Source organism: Cydia strobilella, chromosome 12, assembly GCF_947568885.1.
Source record: "Cydia strobilella chromosome 12, ilCydStro3.1, whole genome shotgun sequence".
Taxonomy (NCBI): domain Eukaryota; kingdom Metazoa; phylum Arthropoda; class Insecta; order Lepidoptera; family Tortricidae; genus Cydia; species Cydia strobilella.
In genome coordinates this window covers 6401590-6426936 of record NC_086052.1, presented here as the reverse complement: position 1 = coordinate 6426936, position 25347 = coordinate 6401590, and the positions used below count along the sequence as shown (strand labels likewise).

The 25347-nt window shown below is 36.1% G+C and overlaps 2 protein-coding genes across 3 annotated transcripts in view; both read left to right on the top strand.

The window, feature by feature from the left end:
• The window catches only part of LOC134745984 (putative inorganic phosphate cotransporter), a 39254-nt gene extending 27764 nt beyond the window's left edge, over nt 1-11490 (top strand). The window contains exons 3-11 of the mRNA XM_063680145.1: nt 4690-4869; nt 5802-5940; nt 6755-6972; nt 7044-7193; nt 7633-7765; nt 8006-8130; nt 8527-8646; nt 9345-9489; nt 11333-11490. Coding sequence (XP_063536215.1) covers nt 4690-4869; nt 5802-5940; nt 6755-6972; nt 7044-7193; nt 7633-7765; nt 8006-8130; nt 8527-8646; nt 9345-9489; nt 11333-11361 — 1239 coding nt within the window. The 3' untranslated portion in view covers nt 11362-11490. The remainder of the gene's footprint in view (nt 1-4689; nt 4870-5801; nt 5941-6754; nt 6973-7043; nt 7194-7632; nt 7766-8005; nt 8131-8526; nt 8647-9344; nt 9490-11332) is intronic.
• Nucleotides 11491-16914: 5424 nt separating this feature from the next.
• Nucleotides 16915-25347, top strand: part of LOC134745973 (putative inorganic phosphate cotransporter) — a 30247-nt gene continuing 21814 nt past the window's right edge. The window contains exons 1-2 of one of the 2 annotated variants that reach the window (XM_063680126.1): nt 16915-17053; nt 24466-24587. In XM_063680126.1, the coding sequence (XP_063536196.1) occupies nt 17023-17053; nt 24466-24587 (153 nt within the window). In that variant the 5' untranslated portion in view covers nt 16915-17022. Of the gene's footprint in view, nt 17054-24465; nt 24588-24632; nt 24755-25347 lie in introns of both variants that reach the window. The other variant, XM_063680127.1, reaches the window with a different exon arrangement.

The following is a 25347-nucleotide window of genomic DNA, read 5'->3' as shown; positions in this document are numbered from 1 at the left end:
GTCACAATATTGTTATTCATATTAATAATGATTTCATGTCAAAAGTACAAATAAAAATAAACAAATATCCTAAAAATAATAAAATTTGGCCACCAATGACCACATCCTGTCTCTATCATCAGATCAGCTCGATGGTACCATAATAATATTGTATTGTATGCAAATTTTCAGCTTTATTGAACACCCGAGAAGTGGGCCAAATTTAACTTGCAAGATTTGATTGTTTTTTTGTTGACCACGAACGCTGTAAAGGGTTCGATACGTCGGGATGTATTATAAATTCGATATACGCGATATAATCCGTTTTCATAGTTTTATTTCATGAGTAAACTATCGCGGTAACCGAAGACAATATTAAGGATTTATTTAGCCAAATATTCTTTAAGTTCTTCTTCCTCGCGTTATACCAGCATTTTGTCACAGCGTAATAATTGGCGTAGGCATTAGTTTTTACAAAAGCGGCTGCCATCTGATCTTCCAACCAAGAGGGTAAACTAATAGGCCTTATTGGGATGTAGGCTTTATTGTGCCAAAGTTACCTACTCGTAAGTCACGTAACACAACATATTATTTTTCACATCACCAATTAGAAAAAGGGCTTTTTCTTCCCTGCTAGGAGGGATCAAAGTGGCACTTTTCTTCCCTGCTAGGAGGGATCAAAGTAACACTTTTCTGTTCTAGGACACTATTTCAAATTTTTTTTGCGCATTATTTTTTTAGCTTAAATAATATTTTTAAACATTATAATTACCTCATAGGTGATGTGAAAAGCAATATGTGTCACATGGCAGCAAAATTATTTCCATCTTGGGCGTAACACACTTGAATCCCTCACTACGCTCAGGATTCTATAATAGAATCCCTCGCTACTCTCGGGATTCTATTATTCTTCGTTTAGGATTCAATTGTACGCCCTCGCCATAAATATGTCATTTTGCTCCCTTGTGACACAATCTACTAATAAGTTTCACAGAACAAAATTACTTGCATATAGGTATAGGTATAGCCGGTATAGGTACCTAAACATATTACTTTTCTAATAAAAAGGACTGAAGTGTAGTGCTGCGAAGATACGGTATTTTTGTTTGGCTTTTTTGTTGCTTTGTTTGTCATATGGATAATCTACATGGTAGAAGAAGTAGGTATGGAATCCTCCATTTTGCGTAGTCCGACGCACCTGGTATTAGGGTTATCCCAATTTTCTGTCAATGTCTGTTAAGACTGTTTTTCTTAAGAACACCTAAAATAATAAGTTTAAAATTAATAACGAGGACCGGTCTGGCCTAGTGGGTAGTGACCCTGCCTGTTAAGCCGATGGTCCTGGGTTCGAATCCCGGTAAGGGCATTTAATATTTGTGTGATGAGCATATTTGATATTTGTTCCTGAGTAATGGGTGTTTTCTATGTATTTAAGTATTTGTATACATATATACACATATACATTCGTATACATGTATATATATATATATATATATATATATATATATATATATCGTTGTCTGAGTACCCATAATACAAGCATACTTGGGCTTACCGTGGGACTCAGTCAATCCAATCTGTGTAAGAATGTCCTATAATAATAAAATCTCAGTCTCCAGTTTGCTGTTCATTCAAACTGAGAAAATATAAATTTCTGAGTCAATATACTACCGGCTGTCCTATATGCCATTGAAAATTCAACATTAAAAACCCCACGTCACGTTGCATAAAAACTAATTAGTCATAGCGTCCAATTTAGAGTATAGCACAGGCAAGTGTTCTTAAGAATTTTACCTTAATTTATTAATCAAAGGAGCTGAGGTAAACATGAGTTGGAAGAGGTTGGTACGCAGATGCAACCAGCAGTTGTGTAGCCGACGCTCCGCTTCACACGGGATTAGCCCTTAAGCCTGCACCTAACAGACTCCGGCTCATAGCTATGAGCTTGCTGTTGCGTCAGTTTTCATTTTTAGAAAAAAACTAGTCTACTAACTACTAACAACACAATAAATGCTTATTTTGCCGCATTCTTCACTATCTCGCCCTGTCTCACTGCCGTCTAACCCAGAGGGGAAAAATATACCTGATTGTGATTGGTCCGTCTTCCTCGTGATATTTTACTTAACCGAAAAGCAATTGGTATTTTGCACACAAGTTACAAGAACCGAGCCGGGGTTAGGACCCACAACCATTGGTTTAAAAATCAAAATTTATACCTATATAATTTGTATATTTATAATAATAAATCTGTTTTCTTTTTGACATTTCGTAGTATATGTATTACTTTATGTTAATTGTCAAGTATTTTTTTAAATCATAGATTATTGTCACATGTTCGTTTTCATGATAGATCTACACCCACGCAACTGCATGTCATGTTCTTGCGGTTTATTTTTATGAAGCCATGATCGAAAGTTGACTATAACTCCATCTTGCGTCCAGTAGAGGAATCAAAATAGTATGGAAAAATAAAATTGCAGTTTACTCTATGCCGTAGAATCCCCTTTTGAATGTGATAAATCTATATATGGCGGCCATACCCATCGACAAAAAAGTCTACTTTTGAGATCATTTCATGCATTTGACAACTAGAATCCTGACTAGAGCCGGGACACGTAGGCAAAGTGCGTACCAAAAGTACGTTTCTATAAAAATACCAGTTTTACGAGTACGACCCCCAATAGGCAATTTACGTGCTTCCCGTGCTTAAGCGTCTTACAAATAAGGGTTATTTATGCAAATATCGACTTTTTATTAGTAGGGATCTGACGTATCGTGACGTTTTGAGTCAAGTCCATTAATCAACTGACATATTAACAACGTAAAAATTACCTCCATTATTTTTTGTTCCAACAGACACACTGACAGACTGTCAGTTAACAAAAAAATATTTTACTTAAAGTAAAGGTAAGAATGGCTGTACGAGGTGTTGGAAATTTCATATTTGTTATATTTCAACAATTAAAGTCCGTGCTTTTAAATACTCGACAAAACTAAAGATCGTCCATTAAGAAATACCTGTTCCAAAATCTATTCCAGTAAAACGCCCCACCTCTAGTGTGGAAATGTTCATTTGCTGTCAGCGAATTTACCTATTCGACAACACACGATTTCTTCCGTTCAACTGAAGTTCAACACGAGACGTCACTTAACGCATGTCGAATACCGCTCCTGGTCACAGACAGACGGAAAAAAATCATGAGACGGAAAACAGAAATACATCATCTCTGAAAACTTTCAGCGATGTATTTCTGTTGCCGCTATAAAAACAAATACTAAAAACAGAATAAAATAAATATTTAAGTGGGCCTCCCATACAACAAACGTAATTGTTTTGCAGTTTTTTGCGTAATGGTAAGGAACCCTTCGTGCGCGAGTCCGACTCGCACTTGGCCTGTTTTTATATCAACTTAAAAAAACTCGGCGAGCGCGCACTCATCCAAGTAAATACCGTGCCGTTTATTTATAGAGAAGACTCGGCAACCTATAACCGAAAATGTTTTTTTTTTTACATTTCATTAATTTACTCGTACTTTACATAAAAGTGGACAAATGCTTATATTTTAATTACCTCCATTATTTTCATATTTTTTTTTCATTTTTCGCCGCATTTACAGTTGTTCTATTGCACGCTGATATTGCCGATCAAATGATACTTACGTATATTATTTAGAATAAGATTTTTTTTTAATATACATAAGTAAGTCAGATTTATATATGATTCTTGGTAAACAAACGGACTGAACTACATAGTTTATTTCTGAACAGAGATTGTCCAACTTTTCTTTACATATTAGGTTAGTACAAGTTGTGATTGTGATTATTACGCAACTATAAAGACCTGAGATTCGACATATGATTAGATTATGCTATCAGGAAGGCTTATTACCTTGGCCAAACTTTCAAATTGGTTATGCCTATGATATAATGATACTTTCGATTCGATTGCAATTGTGTTTAGAATCGCGTAGCATTTCAAATAACTTCTTGTTTTCGATTAGAAAAAAGTTGTTTTTTACACTTTAAATGTACCAATGAGAAGTCACAGTTGTATAAGTGGTTTACGAAATTTAAAATCAAATATAAAAGTCGATGGGGGCAAACAAATATTACAATAGCATATCAGTAGGTACTACATTTCTTAATTTTATTATGTTCGTACCTTTCGCTCACGTTTATTACTTATTATGAACACACAATGAAAAATGTATGGACGCAGATTTGTTTAGCAGTTCATTAGGCTTGTTTAAAAGAACTGTATATTCTTTATTAAAATAAGGGTGAAATGTTGCAAGCAACCCGATAGTAAGTACTTGTAATTTCAGTAATTTAAGTCTAAGTAAGTAAAGAAGTATAAGTATAAGTATTTTCTCTTTTTTATACATTTATATGCTATTGTTATTAGTAGGTATACTATTGTTATGATTATGTACAACTACTAGGTACTACAAGTTTGCACTATTTATCATTACTTTTTAATTGTACCTCGATATGTAAATTAGGAAACTATAGGTCTATAAAACATCAATTTGTAGCTATTAGCTAAGTTGCTCATGTTTATTTTAAGACTGTTTGTTTCTCAATAAATAAATTATCGGATGCACAAGTTAAAACAGAGAAGGAAAAGGCGGCAAGTGTGCCGAAATCACGTAACTATCAAATGGTCCTAACAAAATAGGTACATACTTAACAAATCTGTATTATTTTCAGACATTCGACTGGAATATGCAGATTCAGAGCGTGATATTGTCTTCTTTCTTCTGGGGCTATGTGATTCTTCAGGTTCCTGGCGGCCTCCTTGCTGACAAAGTTGGCGGCAGTCTCCTTGTCGGTATTAGCATTGGAGCAAACTCCATCATCTCTCTGATTCTGCCAACTGCTGCAGTTTACGTAAGTTTTGTATTTACTTCAAAATATTAAACTTAACTTAAGAACAGCAGGCCTCATCACATATGGCGCTATGTGTAACATTTTCTATCTAATTCTGGTGACTGCTGTCATCATTTATTGAAGATCCTCTAAATTCTAAATCCTAGCTATAATAAATTATTTAAAGAATTATAAATTCTTATAGATAAATTTTTATTGATTGATCCGTACTTGACTTTACAACTCACGTGTAAATGTACATTATACACAATGTCATATTTTAGATAACAAACTACATGATCTTGCTTAAATGCTCTTACGCCAATGCTCTTTAAATGTCATCTGTTATCTCCAAATCATCATCGATCAACACGTCAGTAGTGAGTAGTAATTTTTTTTGATTTGTTGATTTGTTTTTTTCTTTATATACCATAACTCATGAGATATTGTTATCATTTGGTAATGTTTATTACACTTACAGGGTATCAAGTACACACATTAGAGATCAAACGAAGTCCAATGATTGAGCTACCGATTTTACCTTAGAGGTTATCGATCTGACCCCAATTTATGCTCAGCGTACCTATATCAAAATAGTTTCCGGTAAAATCTGTTTAATTTGTAGGTACATGTATTAGTAGTCTGGTCTTCTGCCTATTATTTTTTACGGGTAGGTATATTTGAATTAAGTTTTTACTGTTTTGAAATTATAAACTTACTAAAAGTTACAAGGACGTTTCAGCAAAAACACAATATCAATGTTGAAAAAATTTATGCTGAGCTTACATGCTGGTCAAATATATACATATCTCTTAAATTCCTCTGTTATTGGCATATCTATTTCAGGCTGATGAAGTACATTGGAATGTAATTAAACGACATCGGGCAAACGAATGTTGTAGCATAAGTGGAGGATTTAAGGGCGGAAATTAAAAATTACCTCTTAATTTCAGGGTGGTTGGTACGCCGTATGCGCCTGTCGGGTGCTGCAAGGTTTATCCCAAGGATTCGTTTATCCAAGCATGCACAACCTTATCGGAAAATGGGTGCCTTTAGAAGAAAAAAGTCGGTTAGGGACATTTATTTATGCAGGTAAATTAATTTAAGTAATAAATTATTCTAATCAAATTATTTTTTATAAGTGAATGAAGCAAAATAAAGCAAAAAGTTTGATTTCTGCCCACAGGAAATCAACAGGATGATTGTGAAATCAACCCTTCGTGTGCCAAATTCCCGCAGCGGGAGGGAAATAAAATGGCCACGTCTGCCAGCCTCCATTTTTCATACTTTGCCGCGTCTGCCACGGGTGGAGTGGACCAAAGCACCATCACCCAATTAAATACGGAATTATGAACTTTCTATAGGCTTAAAAGTTAGCTGACCATACTGACCAACTGTAGCCAATCCTTGTCTAACTATCTCGCATTGTTCAGTTAGAGCAGTGAAGAACCTATTTTTGACACTCAATTTTCTGTCAAGAGAGAGAACCTAAAAATGTCCCGCAGCGGAACAGTGGCAGACGTATCGATATTCATTCCTAACAGCAGCGGGAGATATGTCCAGATATTAAGTGCAAAATGGCGTCTGGCACACGAAGGGACGGTACAATATTTTAGTAACTCATAAAACGTACATACATCAAGATAAGTGATTAAAATGGCGTTGTAACTCATAAAATGTTTATGGTTTACGGTAAAATCACTCGTAATGTCAATTTACAAAGCGTGGTAACGAGATGAAAATTAACTGATGAAATATTTTTTATGTTCTTAGCTTTTATTACTGCTTTCTGTTCACTGGTTTATGGACATGTGTGTCTCATGATGTAAAGAGCATTTCTACGTTAGGTACATTTTGCTTGAGTACCTTGTGCCGATTCATTCAAGATTTGTTAAATCTTTCCCAGGAGCTCAATTGGGTACAGCAGTCATGCTAATGTCAGCCGGCTTCCTCGCAGACTATTGGGGCTGGGCTGCCATCTTCTACTTTGTTGGTACATGTGGAGTCATCTGGACCCTCATCTATATGTTTATCGGAGCAGGAGAACCTCAGTACTCCAAGTTGATAAGTGAAGAAGAGAAGCTGTATATTCAGACTTCTCTTGGTCAAGTTGGAGGCAAAAAGGTTAATTTTATTAAAAATAAATTTTATTAGTTTATTTACAACACATTCTTTATTTTATTTTTTACTTCCAGTCACTTCCAATGCCATGGATATCATTGTTGACATCCATGCCGTTCATGAGTCTAATCATCGTGCACTGTTGCCAAAACTGGGGATTCTGGACCCTGATGACCGAGATACCGTCTTACATGGGCCAAGTTCTTGGAGTCAACATCAAAGCGGTACCTATATAAATATATTAACTTGAAAAATGTTTTCGGATTATATAATACAGACTTTGTTATTACCTTCTTTTTAACACGGACTTTTGGAGGATAAATATGTACTTTTTCACAGTTCATTATCTTCTTATATTGAACGCCTATTACTATGGGCTATCCCCGACATCACTGTTTCACTTCATAATAAGTCCCAAAAATTTTGTATTTATAGTACATTATATAATGATATGACATGACATGTCATGACAAACATAGTTATGGAAATATACATTGGTGGTTCGTTTGCCATTTGGTGTTACGTATTCTGTACCTAAATATTAACTTGATTATGTTTGTGATGGTAACATTTGTATTCAATTGAACCTTAGCTTTTTTTACCGTCAATGCCGCGACATAAATAGACGATTGAGGCATCTTAAAAATACATTTCTGTTTTCAGAATGGTGTCTTGTCGGCCACCCCTTACATCGTGATGTACATCCTCAGCTTTCCCGTTGGCTTCATATCTGATTATGCCCTTGGTAAGGGCTGGGTCAGTACTACTGCTTCCAGGAAGATTAGCAATAGCATTGGTAATTTTTTCTTTTGTAATCATTAATAGATAATATCCCATATATTCATATGCCAATATGCAGAAATGGAATGACATGAACTGTGTGTGCTATGGCCAGTAGCTTGTTTAGATCAAAACTGAACCTTACTTGGAAATATGTAGTTAGCTGAAACGACATTCCAGGTCATCATCAAGCATTCTAGGGTTATAAAGAAGTTATAAAGGACTAGTTTAATACTACCTATGTTTCTGTCTGCAGGTTTCCTAGGCCCAGCGTTGGCCTTGATTGGATTAGCATATGTGCCAGCTGGTAACATAACCCTAGCAGTTGGTATACTGTCTGTCGTGGTGGGACTCAACGCAGGACACTTCACTGGCTTCATGGTAAGGCAATTATCCTTGCCAAACCACCTTCTATGCAAAACAGTAACGATTTCGTGCCCACTCCGAGTAACTATACAATTACTCGTTGTGGGCACGAAATTGCCTAATATTATGCCGTAATAATATTATAAAAACGCAGTAAAAGCAAAAAGATTTATTTTAAAATGTCTATCAAACTTGGACCATGTAAATAAAAGGAAATACAAAGACAGTGGAAAAATTGGGGGAGGACTTTGCCCATCAGTGGGACACGATAGGCTTCAAATAATAATAATTACAAAGTAGATGTGCATCTTACCGTAACTACACCCAACGGCGGCCAGAGCGAGATGCCCGACTAAAACAATTTTACAGGTTTGAATAATAAAATTGACTTACTTGTCTTTAATATTTCAGTTAGTCCATCTGGACATGGCGCCCAATTTTGCGGGAACTATGCTTGGCATCACGAATGCCCTTGGGAACACTGTCTCCATTATTGCGCCATTAGCCGCTGGAGCTATTATTAAAGACGAGGTAACTCTTACAATTTATTATTAAATTTAAAATATATAATAATTTAACTACCTACATAATTATCCTCAATCTTGACAAAAATAATAATTGAAGTCAAGCAACTGTTCTTTTCTGATGTCGATGTCGCAGTGATGTAAGAAGGGAAGGAAAACCAAGGAAAATGTGGATGAACTGCGTTAGAGATGATATAAAATGAAAGCAGGTGAATGATGAAATGAACGACACAGGTACCCCTTGAATAGGAAAAGGGCAAGCGAATGATGATGATAATTTATAACAACTAAAAATTTTGGTAAAATGTTAAGAATAAATTTCAAATATCGTGATATTTAATCCTATTAATCACGTACGGCGCGCTACAGGGTAGGTACAGACTCTACACGAAAACTGCTGGTTCGGGGCCTGAGAATGGAATGGGTGATACCACACCAATCGATTGATGATCGATCGATGGTAGAATGCAACAGTTGACGTCGATCGATAGTTTCGACCTAGACCAATTGATCGATCGCCGTCGAATGTTCCACTCTACCATCGATACATGCAATCGATCGATTATCGATCGATTGGTGTGGCAACACCCGAAGAAACACTGTCCGCTGCAATTCTCACAAATCACAAATCTGTTGCAAGGCGGGAAAAAGCAAACAAGATTACGCTTCGCTTCCATTCGATCATTGACCCATGTTTTATTTCAGAGTGACGCGGCAGAATGGCGGAAGGTGTTCTACCTGTCCTCATTTATATACATTTTCGGAAATACCATCTTCCTCATTTTCGGAACCAGTATTCGGCAGTCGTGGAACGAACCGAAGACAGAGAAAAGCATCGAAAATGCTACTGGTAAGGACATTTTTATTTTTACTTTTCTGAAGTACTTAGAATAGGTGACAGAATGGGAATCGAATTCTGCATTTCAAATTGTTAAAATAATTCATGTAAAAAAAACAGTGTGTAAATTCAATACGGGCGAATGTTTAAACGGTGGTTAGCATAGGACCTAACAGCCGCCTGCGTCGGACGGTGTGTCATACAAATCCCTATAAAGCAGTGCGGCGACTGCCGGGCAGCGACTGCAGAGCAGCGACTGCCGGGTCGCGGCAGCCTCTTGCCGATGCTTACCTTTAGAAGTATATTGAGAACAACTGTGGGAACAAATCAAATTATTTAATTAAATAATTTGATTTGTGTTTTTATGTAGTCACATTACTATATACATAAATTATAAGCTGTAATAGATGTCATGTATTAAAGAAAAAGTGACGAAGCCCTCCAGTGGTGAAGACCGGATTCGTACCGGCGTATTTAGCTATCGCGGCTAACGCGAATAATTTGATTAGTTCCCAAAGTTGCTCATAGATGGCCAGTTCATAGGATCACCAGTTCCTCTCGCTGTATCGTAATTCCGTAAGGAATTCGTATAGGAGGTGCAAGCGGGCACTGCTTCAAAGGTCTTTGGTCAAAGACGCCTAGTCTTACTAAGATGGCATATAGTCGAGAAATAGGGACGGGTACCGTCGTGGCGAGGTGGCCTAGGGGTTCCGGGTCGCGATAGCTAAAGACGCCGGTTCGAATCTGGCCTGCACCACTGGAGGGCTTCGTCACTTTTTCTTTAATATATGACTTCTATTAGAGTTTATAAAGTATATTAAGATACATTTTGCTTAGAAATACAGTGAAAATATTAATCATCCATACTAATATTATAAATGCGAAAGTCTGTCTGTCTGTCTGTCTGTCTGTGTGTTCCCTCTTCACGCTTAAACCGCTGAATCGATTTAGATGAAATTTGGCATAGAGATAGGTTACCCTGAGAAGGACATAGGATAGTTTTTATCACGAAAATCATCCCTTAAGAAAGTAAAAAGCGGGGTTTGTGTGCATAATATGCTCAAATTGAATAATTGCTATAAGATTTTCTCCAGGCGCTATTCTTACTCTAGCTGGGGTTACTAAGTCCACGCAGACGAAGTCGCGGGCAAAAGCTAGTACAAAATAATTCGGCTCGCAATGTACAGTAATACACAAGTTACGAGATACGAGCTTTTTAACACGCTTGTTGGCAGTTATTATAAAAAAGATCGTATCCCGTAATGAGTCGCTTTAACTTCAAAGTCGGGTAAATCTGTCAGATTATGATTTTGGTGTTAAGAAAAGGTAATAGGGTAGATATTTGCTGAGTGGGTCGAATAGAACCCGAGTTTGAAGTTAAGCGACACTATTGTCATGTCATGTTATGTCTCGTAATGTTTGCAGTACATTGCTGTTCGGTAAATTTTCAAAAATTAATTACGGGGTCATAATTAGGTAAGTGTAACTTAAAAAAACTTCTTAATTAATGACTACACGGATAAAATCTATATCTGGTTTAATTTAGAGCCCGTATTGGATTGACACACTGTATAATATAATATATAATGTATATATAATTATGTTTTAATAATTGTTGTCGGATTGTCCAATAAAATCAACAACCTAGTAAGTATAACATTACAAAGGTTATGTCAAATCTAAAATTATTAAGTTTTTCAATTTTGAAACTCGTTATGGAGCGAAACATGCCGAGCAATTTTTGATATTAAAATGTGAGTGACCCGTTTTACTCGTAATATATTTTACCAATTAATAGTTGTGAATAGTCATGTGTTGTAGGTTAAACTTATTAAATTATGTTTTTTTTTTACAGACGCAGAAAAAACTGAAAAAGTTATATAAAATCCACTGAGTCTTAATATTAAATAAGATAAATATGTACGACATAATTTATTTCTTAATTAATTACTAGTCTTATTATAATTGTCAATTGTTTTAAGTAAGTATCAAATAAAAATGTAACAAGTTGAAGTTTTTTTGCCTGTTGTTACCTTTAATTAGGTCGGTGAAAAGCTCTCGTATTTTATAGGTTGTATGTTTGTATGTGACTGGTTTGATACTATTAAAAAGAATACATTTAAAAAACTCCAAAGTCCGCCAAAGAACGGTAAAATAAATATTCATTATTTCAATATAAGTTCTACCAAATATTTAATATTCGTCCGAGCATTATTGGAAACTCGATAGCAATGCAACGCAGAGCGAAATTGCCGTGCATAGAATTATATTGGAATGACATGGCACATTTCTTTGCGGGTTACTACTATAACGTTGACTATTTACTTATATTATAAGTTATTTATAACCTTGCCTTGTCAAAACTAGAGTCAACTGACATTTATATATTTAGTCAGATCTACTTAGTTTTCATCAAGACACAGGGCAAGCTTGGCCGAACTGCACCTTCCCATACAAACGTAGTTCCGCTCTCATTTTAAAACTACATGTTGGATTGTAATGAAACTTTTGCACATACAATGACATGATGCATATCTAGGTCTGAAATTAGTTTATATAGCTCCAGTTTATACAACAAACGAAATAGAGCAAAAACAAGTTTTGTATGAAAAACTAAAATTCACTGTATTTTTTTTTACTATGGTATCTGAATCTACATAAACTAATTTTAGACATAGATATACCTCATCCAAAGTTTCAGACCAATCTAGGTCGTCGATTTATAATTAGAGCAGAACTACGTTTGTATGGAGAACCGAGCTTGCCGGAGACCCTTATGAGGAAACATTAGTGGTAATTTTTCCATACAAACGTATCGGCATTATCCTGTCTAGATTTTGGCCCTAGATGAATAATTGTTTTATATGAGTTCAATATTACCAGTACCAGTGTGTCTGTACGTTTTGCTTGTTTTGATATTCTTGTTTTTATAAGAACTTTAAAAAGCGCTAAAAACAGAAACAAAAGCTCCGTAAACAGACGCCTAGCATACAAAATCGGTAACAATAAACGCAAAAATCAAAACGGTCAGATACACATAATATCTTTTTCATTCCGTTCCCAAAATTTTGTTACGATTGGTTAAGTTTTGGAGGAGGGTTCTTTCTGAGATTTTTACGCAAGATTTTTCGCTTAAGCTGCAGTTGTCCTTATCGCTCTAATTTTAGGAGCCGCCCCCGTAAGCGCAACGGAGATATTTAACTACCTAAAATTCTCAAATCTGAGAAGGAGCTCAGCTGGTATGTCCTCTTAAAACTATTTTTAACCAAGACGCTTTGGGAAAACAAGGTTGATTGAAAAATAAATATCGTGTACTATCTGTTCGAGGCGAGGTAGTCAGTGGTCATAACCATACTGACCATCACTCATTGATATAACATGACCTCTGGTTTAAACAGCCATGTGGGCCAGCGGAGGTCACATATGTCATTGTGATTAAAGGATAGGCGTTGTGAATGCTATGGCTGAGTATGGTCTTGAATTAGTGCTCACTGTTCAGCGAAGTTTAGACTAGCAAGAACTTGCATGCAATTTACGTTACATTGCGGTATCTGATCAAACTTTTGAATGCAGTTTACCTTAGTAGTCGGCAGTGTAACGTAAATTGCATGCAAGTTCTTGCTAGTCTAAACCTCGCTTAATAAGTGACAGGAAAAAGGTAAAACAAACGTGGCTATCGGGTTACTAACCGCGCTGTACAAGGATACGGAAAAGGTTGATATTTCATTGGATTACTCTTGATAGATAAAACAGTACTTTACAAGTGCTGGTTCATAGATTTTATAATGTCATAATAGTTATGTGTTCAACACGCAATAAAATCAACATAACTAATTCAGCGCGCACAAGTTTCTTGCAGAAATCGCGAAGCGTCTGGTTGACGTAAGTGGTGACCGAAGAGCTGGCGGCTTCCTTGCACAACGTATCAGCATTGCGATACAACGAGGAAATAAAATTAATAAATAAATATTAGGGGACATCTTACAGACTTGCACAGATCAACCTAGCCCCAAACTAAGCAAAGCGGTGCTAGGTGCTAGGTATGCCGCCACCAGCATCCTTGGTACAATGCGTCAAGGGCCTATTTTAGATTAAAGCTAGTAAATCATTTTATAGTTCAGTATTTGTACAGTTACTGTAATACCTCTAATTTACTGTAATATTAGTATATAGAAAAAAAAAATGTTTTATTGCTTATACCCGAAAGAAAAATATAAAAACATTGCACAAGAGACAAAACCAAAAAAAACACAATACACTTAAATTTCACAAAAAAATTTTTTTTATAGAAAACATGCACAGAAAGAAAAAAAAAAGAAAATTGAAACAGTAAACTACATCTAGGTCTGTATATATAGCCTATACAACTCACCTCGTCTTCCAATTACATCCATACGATTTATGTAATGTATTTTTATTAAGTAGCCCAAATACACATTGTATGTTATTTGTTACCGCCACCACACAAAGGTTGCCTAGAAATCGATTTTTAGCGATAAAATCGCCTTTTGTCTACCAATTTTTTAGTTTCGATTAAGCTCCTTTTTAGGGTTCGTTACCCAAAGTAATGTGTGGGTTATGTAACGTCTTGTTTGTTTGTGCTTACTGTAAATCTTATTTTATTCGTATTCAATTTAAAGGGTAATAACGGGACCGTATTACTAAGACTCCACTGGAATGTATTAGAATAATACGTATTTGTAGTTTAAGTTTTATTTTGACACCAAATAAACTATTTCAATTTCAATTTCCATTATTTGGTGAAAATAAAGAATATTGTATTGTATTGGTATTATAATATATTATATCGTATATTGATATCGTAAATTCCAATATGTGACCTCTTCTTTGTCGCTGTATGTTTGCAAGTGCTGTGTGTTTACAAGAATAAACATTTTCGCTAATGGAATTTACTTGGAAACGCAGTATAACGCGCAGTCAAATCAAATACGGGCGAATTTTTAAACGGTGGTCAGCATAGAACTCATAGAAGTATATTATTTAGATAAATTTTGCTTAGAAATTCAATGAAAATATTCACCATACAAAATAATACGGCCCGCAATGTAATGCACCACAGAAGTTACGAGATACGAGCATTTTAAAGTAACTGTCAACGCTTTTTGGCAGTTACAATAAAAAGCTCGTATCTCATAATGCCATGTCATGTTACGTCTCGTAGGTACATTGCTGATCGGTAAATTTTGATAAATTAATTACGGAGTCATAATTAAGAGTACCTAACTTTTAAAAAAACTTCTAAATTAATGATTACAGGAATAAATTCTATATCTGGTTTAATTTATTGCCCGTATTTGATTTGTTACACACTCTATATGTAGCTTCTAATTATAATATTAACGTCACTTGAAAACATATTCGTGTTACTTCATTTAATGTTCTTGTTTAATATAACGTGTTTTAAATATACAAATATTATACTCAAGAGCAATTAGATACAATGGGTTATTTAATTAAGAATTTTCATACAAAAAATAATTTTGTATCAAGCAGAAAATGTTGTTGCTAACGGTGTTATTAAGCTTAAAAATAAATTAAAAGTGGAAAAATTCACTGTCTTGGGTGAGACTTGAACCCTTAAATTTTATACAACCATTTTCATGGTCTTTACGACACAATTGGTTGTTTGGGGTACAACCTACACTACTGTAATGTACTGTACTGTACTGTACTGTACTATACTAGGTTGTGTAGTGTACGGTACACTAGAGGACAACCGTGTGACCAACGATACTTAACTAGTTGCTGGTATTCTAGAGGATTACTACCACAAAAAACTATGGAAGGGAATCACGTCAACAAGCGACGGTGGAAACAGTTTGAAAGCTCAGAATGGTTGGACTAAAGCAAAGGGGGTGCAGACACTTATTTTCATCGGAGTGATGTTATTATGACACCTATTTTTTATTGTGTTATCGTAGGAAAAACTTTTCTCTAAAATCAAAAAATGCCGAGATATTTGACCCGCAAGTTGAAACCACTACTTGACAAATTAAAATCAATCATATGGAACAGTAAATTTAAGTAACAGAGACAAGATAGGTGCGACGACGAGCGAAGCGAGGAGTGTGTTAGGTTGACCGCGATGATCGCGAACCAGAACAGACATGTTATTGTACCTACTAAAAAAAATCTGTCTTTTTTTGCACCCCCTTTGCTTTAGGCCAACCCTCAGAATAACTAACAAGTAATAGTTACCTATTATATTACGTACGGAATTCTCACTACCTAACAGAACTGACAGGCAGACTCAGACTTGATAAAGGAAGGTCACGTATCATATTATTCTTCATCCCTAACGCAGGTCGCAGGACACGTTCTAACGTGATTAAATTTCATTATTTTACCGTTTTTCCGTCGTTTCAGCTAGGTTGCACAAGCATTGCCTAAATTCAAAATTGTAAAACATTCAGTAAGCTACTTACCAGGCAGTTCATCTTTTTAATAAACTACCGATAGTATAAACAGAGCCACCACCGCAAACCACGTTCGACGTGTTGCATCTCTGTCGCACTTGTAAATTCGTACGTAAGTGTGACAGGGAGGCAACACGTCGAACGTGATTCGCGGTAGGTCCTCAGATATCTGACTGTAGCGAGGTTTAGACTAGCAAGAACTTGCATGCAATTTACGTTACATTGCCGACTACTAACGTAAACTGCATTCAAAATGTTTATCAGATACCGCAATGTAATGAAATTTACATGCAAGTTCTTGCTAGTCTAAACCTCGCTTTAGGTGTTCAAGCGCAAGTTAAAGGCTTTTCTTGTGGAAAAAATAATCTTATTAGGTATATCAATGAATTTGTAAATGACATAGGTATTTTAATTTTTATTTTAATAGTAACGTTTTATTAAGTTTAATAATTATGTTCTTCTAGTTGTTTTTTTTATGCATTGTGAATGACATACCTATCAATTGTTTATTAATCATTTATTATTATTATTGTATTATTCTTAATGTCGTAAAAGTCATTAATTTAGTATTAGAATGTTTTTTTTTGTTGTTTTGTGCTGTGAATTTACAATTTTTAATGTGACCCTATTTAAAGTGTTTAATGTATGTAATAATTATATGCATGAATTCATATTCGATTCGACACAATGTACAGTGAGGTTCGAAATTGCATGGAGAAATTATTCATAATTTTTCCATGCAATTTCGATCCTCACTGTATATTGTTAAGAATAAAAAAATACATTAATTATGTGTACAAAACGCGAGAGCATAGGACACGTTCCCTTTAGGGTCGCCGTCATCGAAAACGATGAGGAGGACTATTATATATGTATATTAAATCTTTAAAAAAAAAAGGTAACTTAATTTAAAGTTAAGACGAAATTGAGATAAAAGGGGTGCACAATATTATTGACTAAGGCCGTATATCAGTGACTGACTGTACGAATGAGAAGAAGATACAGATAGACGGGATTGACGGTTCGTATCGCATCTGGCAGATGCGGTATCGCATCAGTCAGTGACGCACGTGTAGATACATCTCATTTACACTTAAAGTTATTAAACATGGGTGTGAATGAAGAAAATGTGAGACCTAGTAAGTAATTTCATAATTATTACTTTTATTGCATGTTTTTGTACACTAAAGAATTTACTATAATTACTATAATTTACTGCAATAGTTTTTGTGCTTAGGCATTGAACCAAAGGATTTTTCCTCAAGTTATACTAATGGGAAAAACTGTAACGATTTCTGAATTATATCTTGGGATCTTTTTTAATTCATTTTGCACTATTTTAAAGGGGTTGTTTGCGGTTCTTATTCTTAAAATAACCAAACATTGAACCTGTTAATACGACCTTGTCAGCTAAGTGGAGCGTTGCGGATAAAAACAAAATATCAATATCAATATCAATGAATATGATAAAAACAAAACAATACCTACTCGTATAACAGTTTTTGCAAACGGTCCGAAGCTTGCGTAAGTGGTGCAGGTGGTAGTTGGTACAATTAATGTAATTTTTATTTTATTGCTAAAAATGAAAGTCAAATATTGACTGACAGTGTGCTGCAGATAGTGCAGTTATTGTACATACTTGATATTTTTGTATAGGCAAAAACTCGTTCTGAAATATTGGTGCTAGTTTTCACAATGATATAGCAAATTTAAACCTTTTAATAAATTTTAGTTCAAGTAGTAAAAAACATCACAAAATCCCTAAAAAAATAAAGGTGGCTTTAGAATCGACGACGATTATTACCTAGTTTGATATTAAGGGTCCCCGGCAAGCAGTGGCGTAACTAGGGGGGGGCAGAGGGGGCAAGCGCCCCGGGCGCCATCCAAGGGGGGGGGGGGGCGCCAAAATGGGCAAAAGGCAGCAGCAGGTAACTTTTGTCATTCGTCAGGGGGCGCAATACGTAGTTACGCTCTCATTTTAAAACGAGTAGCTAGTTTGCTCTGAAACGTTGTACTTACAATAGGATAAGGTATATCTATGTCTGTAATTAGTTTATGTAGCTTCAGATGACAAATTTAAAAAAAATCGGCGAATTTAAGTTTTTCATACAAAACTTGTTTTTGCTCTATTTAACTGGAGCTATATAAGGTTTACTAACGTATTGCCAAAAATCGTTTCCCAAAGTATTACTTCCCAAACTATTTTACGCAAATTATCATTTGGCAAAATTTCATTTCGCAAATTTTCATAATCCAACCTAACCTAACCCAACCTAGTACGTCATTTTCATTTCGCAAGTATGGGGTTGGGAAATGAAATGGTTGCGAAGTAAAAAACTTGCTAAAATTTCATTTGGGAAATGAAACTCTTCTTCTTGCTCGTGTAGAGGGATCAAACTTCTTAAAATGAAATGAAACTGATGCCATAAGTTTGTTGGGAAGTGAAATTTGACGAAAAATATTTTGGCTAAACGGCGGTATCCCGCTATATAAACTAATTACAGACAGACTAGATATACCTCATGTCAATGTATGTGCAAAGTTTTATTACAATCCAATGCGTAGTTTTAAAATGAGAACGAAACTACGTTTGTATGGGAAGGTGAATTTCGGCCGAGCTTGCCGGGGACTCTAAAAAAAATGCTTACAATATATGCTCATCAGCCTATCTTTCGCTGAGGGGCTATTTCCAGATCTTTCAATAAAACCTATATAGAAAAAAAGACCGAAAAGGATTTAGTAATTATCAATCCAGATATCATTGAGATCACTAATTCCAACATCATCGAACATATTAGAAACAGCTCCATATAACTATAGTGTTCAGTCACAACAAAACTGAAGTCAGCTGCTTTAGCATGAAACGAAATATACCTTGTCTATCAAAGTAAACCGTAGCGTAGTGTGCTATCTCTTTTTAACTCACGTTTTAGGCCGGTTTAAGAGAGAAATCTGGTACAGCTATTGGTAATAGGCTGTTTTAATACAAAAACAAATTTTATACGAATTTTGAGTTAACTCCGTTTATCACACACAAAGCGAGCGATATGAAGCAGCTGTATCAGTTTTGGGAAAAATATCTTATTTTTGATGGTAACCAAAATGGATTTCGGGAAAACCGTTGCACCAACATAGCCGACTATCACTACACCTTATAAAACAAAGTCACCCGCCGCGATTGTCTGTCTGTATGTCTGTATCTGTATGTACGCGATAAACGTATAAAGGACTGAATGGATTTCATGCGGTCTTCAATAGAGTGATTCTTGAGAAAGGTTTTGGTGTATAATTAACTTGTTAACCTATACGAAGCCGGGGTGAATCGCTATGTAAATATGTACAGCAATTGCTGTACATATTTATTGCTTATTCTAGTAATTACTAGATATACTAAATAGTAAAAGGTATACCCATCTTCTTCTTTGCCTGGCCCTTTCCCATTTTATTTGGGGTCGGCCCTCCGTATCATGCGTCTCCAGGCAGCTCGGTCCTGGGTCGTCTCCTTGTTGACTTGGGCTTCTTTGAGGTTCTTATCTACTACGGACATCCATGTGATTCGGGGTCTTCCTCGTCCTCGGGGTTTAGTTTCAATATCTAGCACTTTCCTGGTCATGTGGTCGGATGGTCGCCTCATAACGTGTCCGTACCACCGCAGACGGCTCTCCTGTAGTTTATCTGGGATAGGTCTCACTTTGAAGGTGCCTCTTATGTGTGTGTTTCTGACATGATCCAGCCTAGTTACACCACCCGCCCACCTGAGCATCTTCATCTCTGCGCAGTGTAATTGGTTTTCATGCTGCTTTTTGAGTGGCCAGCATTCGGCTCCGTATATCATGGCCGGTCGGACGGCTGCTCTGTATACTCGTCCCTTTATGCGCACGGGCATTCGGCTGTCGCATAGCACGCCGGTTAGTTCTCTCCATTTCAACCACCCGGTATTTATGCGATGGGTGACATCAGTGTCTATTGACCCATCTTTACTGATGACTGACCCTAGGTACTTGAAATTGTCCACTTCTTTTAGCTGGGTGTTCTGCAGACAGATGGTGTGTTTGCTGTTGACGCCACTAAAGTTGCAGTGCATGTACTCGGTCTTCTCTCTGCTTATTCGCAGACCTGATGTTTCCAGAGCTTCCCTCCACTTTTCTAAAATTTGCTGTAGGTTGTGCGCATCTTCACTGATGATGACGACGTCGTCCGCATATAGGATGTCCCATGGCGGTGCTCGTTGCAGATGTGAGGTGAGATGGTTCATTACAATATTAAATAGCAGAGGACTGAGTGCGGAACCTTGGTGCACATCAACTTTTACATCGAATTCATCGCTTGTTCCGGCCTGACTTCGCACTTTGGTTGATACTTGGTGGTACATATCTTTGACAGTCATTATGTAATGCTCTGGGACCCTCTGGGCCCTTAGAGCGTGCCAAATTAATTCTCTCGGTACCCGGTCGAAAGCTTTTTCTAGGTCGATGAATATCATGTGCAAGTCTGTTTTGTTGTCTCTGTACTTTTCCATCAGTGTTCTGACCGAATGTATGGCATCAGTGGTGGATCTACCGGCGACGAACCCGCATTGGTTTTCAGTGACGCTAGTAATTTCAAGTAGCCTTTTGTTGATGACTCTTTCCCATATTTTAAAGGAATGTGAGATTAGCTTTATAGCTCTGTAGTTGCCGCAGAGTCTTATATCACCTTTATTTTTGTAGAAAGGGATGAGAAAGCTCTTTCGCCATTCATCGGGAATTCCATCAGCCAGGAACTTGTTGAAAAGTTTCGTCAGGAACAGTACGCCGGTATCTCTTATTCGCTTCCAGAATTCAGCAGGGATATCGTCAGGGCCAGAGGCTTTGTTATTTGCCATTTGTTTGATTGCCAGAATTATCTCTTCAGGCCTTATACATGGGATAGGGCCTTCTGTAGCAGGGATATCTTGTAGTACCTCACTAGGGAATACCTCATTTAGCAATTCTGTGTAGTATTCTTTCCAGCGGTCTCTGATGTCTTCATTTGATGTTAATAGTTTTCCTTGTTCATTTTTGATAAACTTGTTTGTGGCAGTATCCCTACTACTTTGGTGTTTGCGTTTTGCTAACTTAAAGATTTCTTTATTGTTTGAAGCAGTTTCAAGTTTAGCATAGAAATCATCCCTGGCAGTTGCCTTGGCCTGTGCGACGGCTTGTTTTGCGATTTTCTTAGCAATTTTATAAGCCTGGTGGTCAACATCGTCTTTCGTCTGTTGCCATAGTTTGAAGAGTGTTTTCTTAGTTTCCAATTTTTCTCTCACTTCTTCATTCCACCAGATGGTATCCTTGTTATTATTGATGGCACCTTTAGATACTCCTAAATATTGTTGTAAGTAAAAGGTATACCCATAGGAATTATATTAGACATAAAGCCTATATGACAAAGTTCAATATTATTAACCTACTTTCAGACAAATAATATCGGATAAAAGGAATAAACGCACGTTAAAAAGATTGCCACTAAAATGTCAACCAAATGTTTGCCTACGAATTACAAAACTTAAAAAACTATTCATGGTTAATAAAACTACTAATCTAAAGTATGCCCTTGCAGCTTACTATTCGTACGCATATTCATGGTTAAAATATTCCATTATACTATGGGGAAAAGCGTTATGAAATCAATACCTTCCAAATGCCAATTAAGTGTAGCGCTAGAACATTTTCTATTCAGCCACCACATCATTGCTATTGATATTTAAAATGCTCAAAATGCTCGGTATTACCTATCGACCTTCAAATTACTGCGTCCATCAGGGTTTCATGTGTCATTTATGTGTCAAGAGTATCACCAAGATAAGTCTGCAACGAATTTGATAGCACACGCAGTGCAAGTGTTATTTTAAACGTGAAACTTCTATGAAATTATGACGCTTATAACACTTGCACTGTGTGTGCTATCTAAATCGTTGCAGACTTATCTTGGACTAACTCTACCAGGGGGGTGTCACTTCGCAGTTTAGGTACATTTTGCCGGCGCGCCTCCCGGGCAGGCGTATGGTAATGGGCTGCCGCTCGACTCGCGCAAAATTGAAAATACATAATGCCTTCAAAATCGAAATCTATAGATATTGTTCTGTTTACGGATGTCTAAATAAACGGAAGAACAAGGAAGCAGAAATAACATTTTTTTAAATTCCGGACTATATTGACCGACATGTTTTCAAAGGAATAAGTACTTCTGTGGCATACCTATACTTTCATGAGAATCAGACATACTATCTCGGGATAAAAAAATTATGTTTACAGAATCAACGTTTGTAATTCCTGTTATCTTACAAGTTTATCTTAAAAATAATAAATCAGTAGGTATAGGTACAAAAACTTGTGGCGTGACAACCCCGTGCCGACACTCGAAGCTCGGTCATAAAACTGCGGCGCGGTTATAAGTTTCAATTTTGCTTGCAGGCGGCGAATATAGGTCTAATTTTATACTTAAATCTGACTTTTGTGAAGGAGTGAATTTTCTGTACGGTAGTACTATTAGTTATTCTGAGACTCTACCTAATAATTTACTATGCTTGTAATACCTGTGATTATTACACGTGGATTACAATAAATAAATACAATACAATAATAAATATGTTATATAATTGTATCAATTTTGTAACACACATAAGTAAAACACAAAGAGGTTTACTTTCTCAGTTTGGATAACTTATTATGGTTTGTATTCCTACTTATCTTTTATTTATCTGTTGAATTGCTAAACCAATTAAGTCGCAATGACATCTATATATAATAACAATAGCGTTAAAAGTACAGATAAAAATACATAGGACAAAACGTGAGTAGGTCGCTAAACGGCGTCCTTCAATATTTAATTTTACGGATATATAATATAAGCCTGCAAGCAAGATTTTATAACTATGTACTAGTGACGATGATTGCTCTTAGCTTATTAAATTACAAAATAAATCTCCGTCCGCAATTAAACTGTTTTATATATATAAAAGAAGAACCGAATCCTTTTTTGAAAGTCGATCGAAGAAAAAGAGTGAGGCTTAGCTCGGTTACGTGCCCATCATAAGTCATACACTGCTTGGCGAGTACAATCCGTATCACTCGGACATATTATAGACATTTATACGCTGGCCGATTTGCTGCACTCTTTTATTAATTCACCAAGTAGCAAGGAACCTCAGGGGTTCGATTCAAAGTGGCTACAAAATTACGACTGAATTCGTTACCTCGTGCTCAGATAAGACACCGCCGGGTCGAAAGGCAATCTTTTAATGTCAATAACATAAGTAACATAACATACTCACGTGCACGTTAAATAACAGTTCGTTCAACAAACAGCAAATAAATATGTCCTACGCGAATTTGTATGTTTATGAATAAGAATTAATATTGACCTTTTAGCTTGTGTAAATAAGAACGAGTTATTTAGGTACGAGTGATTTGATCCGCCGCTCGCTTGCCACCGTCTCCGTGCCTGCCATTCTTGAACCCGCGGGTGTAAATAAATAAATATAATAAATAAATAAATAGACCAGCCGTGTCGACGCTTCAGGAGACCATAGGGCTGGCGCTAACTTCTCCCACCGTATATCGCTGACAATACAAAGAGGTAACGCAGCCAGCGTTGTGTTCAATGCCGCAGGCGGAGGTTTTGGACGGAGTGTTCTTTTTATAACTTTCGTAGAATTTTTTGTATATCTCTAGTTCTTCTTTTTATATTTAGCTTTAATTTAGTTTTAATATTACAGTTTTATTTAATATTAATTTAATAGTTTTTTTATTCGTGTTTTGATAATGTTGTGTGAATAAAAGCACTTTTCAACCCGGTACGAGTATGCAAACATTTTAGCGCACTGAATGATCTTAAATGGTTAATTATTTGCAATAATAAAACAAACTACAAAAACAACACATCATTTTATAATCCCATAACAAGAATGTGTCGCTTATATAACGAAACCGTTACCGAGAATCCGTCCTTAGATATATTTGAATGCAGCTTACCCACATTCAAAAATAAAATCCGCAAAATTTTGTGTCCATAGGCTGCGTTCATAATTGTAATTTCCGTAAACACTTTTTGATTAATTAATTAATTGAAAATATTTAGTATAATTTAGTTTTAGTTTTAGACTTAGGTAGATTAATTACTAGCGCACGCAACTCTGTAAACTGGATCTTGCTACTGTTTATTTTACTTTTCTGTCCATAATCTTGTGTAGAAATGGCATCTCACCTCCCTAGCAATAAATTGTAACTAAATCTTCTAATCCTTCTGTGCACACATGCTTAGTTATAGTCTAGATCTGAACTGTATGCTAATATTGTATTAATTTCTGAAATTGTCTGTAACTTGTTTTGTGAGCCAAATAAATAAAATAAAAAATAAACTGCTAATTCACTACTTCAGATAAAAAAAGTAAATAAATAAATTTTAAATAGAAATTTTTTAAGTCAGATATGGCCAATTTATGAAACCTATTTTTTGTTTGAATAACTAGCGACAGAACGTAATGTTTAAGGCCTAGTGGCATATTGTTCAATACAATCATAATTTTCAGAGGGGCTTGGCGTCCGGCATGCACAGACGGCTTTGTTGTTCCTGGCGATGCTGCTGGCATACACCATGCGTGTCAACATGAGCATGGCCATTGTCAGCATGACTGACAAAACTAATGAAGACGTAAGCTAAAAACAACATGTACAATACATAATGTTAAATTTTTAGAGGGCCTGGGCGTTCGACATTCGCAAACTGCGCTTCTGTTCTTGGCGATGCTACTGGCTTTCACTATGCGCGTCAATATCAGTATGGCAATTGTCGGCATGACTGACAAGACCAGCAAAGAAGTAAGCTGCATGGAAATCATTTCGGAAACAATTTTAACTTAAGCTAAGCAAGGCTTGTACTAGTATGGGTAGATATAAGTACTTACATGTATTATAAAACATCCACAATTACGTACGTTGACAGTTCCACGGATACTTAGTGCATGCAGAATCACTTGCATATACTAACAGGCCCATTCGAAGTACACTGACATCAGAATGATATTCGGATCATGTTATTTTAGTTATCGTGCATTTCGCTCGTACTTGTACGTACATTTATTGGCGCGGGCGAGACGCGCGATAGCTAAATAATATAATTTGAATATAATTCTGATGTCAGTGTACGATGTACGTTCGAATAGTCCTGTCAGACTAAAGTAAATGTTAAATAATTATGTAAAATAACTACTTTCGATCGGGTGCGGCCAGGGCCCTTATAAACACTGTGGTTAACTGGTTACACAATCAAACCACGGCAAAACGTCCATAGACTGCTTTATTTAACTAAATATATTTAAAAATCTTGTTTTTTTAACAACACTAGCAAAAATGACATAAATTACATTTCAAGAAAACGTAATTTCTGTTTCTGCACATCAAAGTCAAGAATT